This window comes from Nicotiana tomentosiformis, chromosome 11 (assembly GCF_000390325.3).
Source record: "Nicotiana tomentosiformis chromosome 11, ASM39032v3, whole genome shotgun sequence".
Lineage (NCBI taxonomy): Eukaryota > Viridiplantae > Streptophyta > Magnoliopsida > Solanales > Solanaceae > Nicotiana > Nicotiana tomentosiformis.
Window position 1 is genome coordinate 43,329,525 of NC_090822.1, and position 3,670 is coordinate 43,333,194.

Sequence of the window (3,670 nt, forward strand, 5' to 3'; positions counted from 1 at the left end):
CCAAAGTTTTATCAAGGATATGAGTTCATAATTTATCAACAAGGTGCACAAGAACATAAAAATAGTAAATGCGGATGGGTATTTAACAAATAAAGCATTACTACGGCTAAAAGAAGTGTAGTGATCATGTTCACATAGCCACCAAGTGATTAAGCATGTTTAATATACAATGCATCCTCAAATTAAGGCATATTAATAGCCTAAGGTCTAATCCGGTCATAAATCATACATATCACTTGTATATATGCTCGTCACCTCATGTACTTATCGCTTCTGTCAAATCCTAAGGGGTATTACCCCGCATAAGGTTAGGCAAGATACTTACCTCAAACAAGCCAATTCAATACTCCAAAAATGCCTTTTCTTCAAGATCACCTCTGTCCGGCTCAAACTCTAGCAAAAAAATGACTCAATAACATCAAACAATGTTAAAGGAATCAATTCCAAACAATAAAGTCCCAATCTTTACCCAATTCTCAAAAAGTCAACCCTCGTCCTGCACGGTCAAAACCCGAGTCGAGGGGTAGATCTTTACTACTCATAACCCCACGAGTCCAAATATATAATAAGTTTCCAAAACTGAGTCCAAATCGACTCCCGAATCTTTGATTTTAGTTTTTCAAAATAAAGTCAAAAATCCTCAAAATATTATTTCAAATTCCATGATTGTGGCGTTAAACTCAATAAGAAACCAAGCTGCAGATATCGCATTTGCGGCCAGAGGTTCAAAAATGCGACCTTCGCAAATACGACAAAAGGATCTCGAATGCTAAACATGGCTTCCCCAGAGATGTTGCAAATACGACTCCGGACTTCGCAATTGTGAAGTCACATGTTGCTCCTCCAATGTCGCAATTGCAAGGTCCCCAAGGCAGTCACCCCCCTTTGCAAATGCGATAAGCCCACCGCAAATGCGAGCAGACCTTAGCAAAGGCGAGGTTTGCAACACCAGAAAATCTGAAGCAAACCAAAACACTCTGAAATCCTTCTGAAACTCACCTGAGCTCCCTCGGCCCCCACACCGAACGTCTACACAAGTGCATAAACCTCATCGAATTCACTCACACGCTCAAAATATTAAAATATCATATAAAACCACAAATCAAACACCAAAACACATCATGCAAGCTATGAAACTCAAGAACTTCAATATTCACAACTAAGCATGCGATTCCTACCAAACCAATTCGGAATGAGACCAAACTTTGCACACAAGTTATAAATGAATAAACGGACCTATTCCAAGTCCCAAAATAACAATACGAACCCGATAGCTACAAAGTCAATCCATGGTCAAACTTATAAAATTTTTAAACCTTCAAATTGCTAACTTTTGGCAAAAATAGCCAAATCATCCTAGGAACCTCCAAATCTAATTCCGGGCATACGCCCAAGTCCAAAATCACCCTATAAACCTATTGGAACCATCAAAACAGAATTTCGGGTAGTTATCATGAAAGTCAAACCTTGGTTAACTCTTATAACTTAAGCTTTCAACCTTAGAACTAAGTGTTCCATTTCAATCGAAAACCTTCCGAAACCAAACCAACTATCCTTTCAAGTGACAAATCAACAATCAAGCACTATAGGAAGCATCAAATGGGGAAACGAGGCATGAATATACAAAATGGCCGGTTGGGTCATTACCTCCTCCCCCTCTTAAAAAAACATTCATCCTCGAATGGGTTTAAAATCATACATGGGATATCAAAAAGATGAGGATATATGCTCCACATCTCATGCTCGGTCTCCCAAGTCACCTCCTCGACCGGTTGACTTCTCCACTGAACCTTCATCGATGTAATATTCTTCGACCTCAGCTTCTGAACCTTTCTATCCAAAATAGCTACCGGCTCCTCATCATAAGTGAAATCCTTGTCCAACTGCACCAAACTGAAATCCAACACATGTAACAGATCCTCAAAGTACTTTCGAAGCATGGAAAGATGAAACACCGGATGAAATCCCGATAAGCTGGGTGGCAAAGCAAGTCTATAGGCTACCTCATAAGCTCTCTCCAACACCTCAAAATGGCCAATATACCGAGGGCTCAACTTGCCCTTCTTCTAAGACCTCATCACACCCTTCATGGGTGAAACTTTGAGCAGAGCGTTCTCATCCACCATGAATGCCAATCACGAGCCTTCCTATCAGCATAACTCTTTTGTCTGGACTGCACTGTACAAAGCCGCTCCTGAATTAATTTCACCTTCTCTAAAGCATCATGAACCTATTCAGTACCCGACAACCTATCCTCCCAAGGCTCAAACCAACCAACCGAAGAAAGATATCCCCTCCCATAAAAGGACTCATATGGATCCATATTGATGCTCGACTGGCGAACATCTAGATGTAGGCGAACTCTATTAATGATATAAACTGATCCCACTGGCCCCCAAAATCAATGGCACAGGCTCGCAACATTTCTTCCAAGATCTGAATAGTATGCTCGGATTGCCCATCCATCAAGGGATGAAATGTCGTACTCAACTCAACCTGTATGCCCAACTCACACTGCACAGATCTCCAAAAATGTGATGTAAACAGAGTGTCTCAATCTGAGATAATAGACACAGGCACACCATGCAGGTGAACAATCTCCGTATTATAAATCTGAGTCAGCTGCTCTGAAGTGTAGGAAGTCATGACTGGAATGAAGTGTGCAGACTTGGTCAATCTGTCCACAATGGCCCACACATCATCAAATCTCCTCAAGTGATACGCTCCCACTTCCAATCCGGTATATCTAGATCTGAACCAAACCACCAGGTCTCTGATACTCATACTTAATTTGATGATAGTTCAAACACCGTACTAAATACTCGACAATGTCTTTTTTATCCTTCGTCACTAATAATCCTGCTTCAGATCATGGTAAATCTTAGCGGCACCCGGATGAATGGAATACTGCAAGCTATGAGCCTCCTCAAGAATCAGCTCCCACAACCCATCCACATTAGGCATACAAATTAGGCCCCGAAGCCGCAACATACCATCATCACCAATAGTCACCTCCTTAGCATCATTGTGTTGCACCGTGTCTCTAAGGACAAGCAAGTGGGGATCATCATACTGACGTGCCTTGATGCACTCAAACAAAGACGACTGAGATACAACACAAGCAAGAACCCTGCTATGCTCCGAAACATCCAACCTTATGAAAATGTTGGCCAAAGCGAGAACATCCATCATTAACGGACTCTCCCCAACTAGAATAAAAACAAGACTCTCCATGCTCTCTGCCTTCCTACTCAAGGCATCAACCACCATATTGGCCTTTTCCGGATGATATCATAGTCTTTCAATAGGTCCAACCACCTCTGATGTCTCAAGTTCAAATACTTCTGCCTGAATAGGTAGTGAAGACTCCGGTGATCCATATACACCTCACAAGATACACCATATAAGTAGTACCTCCAAATCTTGAGCGCGTGTACAATAGCGTCTAACTACAAATCATGAACTTGGTAGTTCTTATTAGGGGGCTTCAGTTAACGTAAAGCATAAGAAATTACCCTACCATTCTGCATCAACAAACACCCAATGCCAACCTGTGAAGCACCACAGTAGACTGTATATAAACCCGATCCCGAAGGCAAAACCAGAACTGGAGCTGTAGTCAAGGTAGTCTTGAGCTTCTGAAAGCTCTCCTCACACTCGTCACACCACC

At 41.8% G+C, this 3,670-nt stretch overlaps 1 protein-coding gene across 1 annotated transcript; it reads right to left on the reverse strand.

Annotated features, from left to right (window-relative positions):
- Positions 1-2,850: 2,850 nt before the first annotated feature.
- LOC138901338 (uncharacterized) lies at positions 2,851-3,270 on the reverse strand. The gene has a single exon (XM_070189094.1). The coding sequence runs from the start codon at positions 3,268-3,270 to the stop codon at positions 2,851-2,853; it is 420 nt and encodes a 139-aa protein (XP_070045195.1).
- Between the last annotated feature and the right edge of the window lie 400 nt (positions 3,271-3,670).

What these genes read in the sequence shown, in the direction of transcription:
- LOC138901338 (XM_070189094.1), bottom strand. Translation starts at nt 3,270, where the DNA reads ATGGTGGTTGATGCCTTGAGTAGGAAGGCAGAGAGCATGGAGAGTCTT.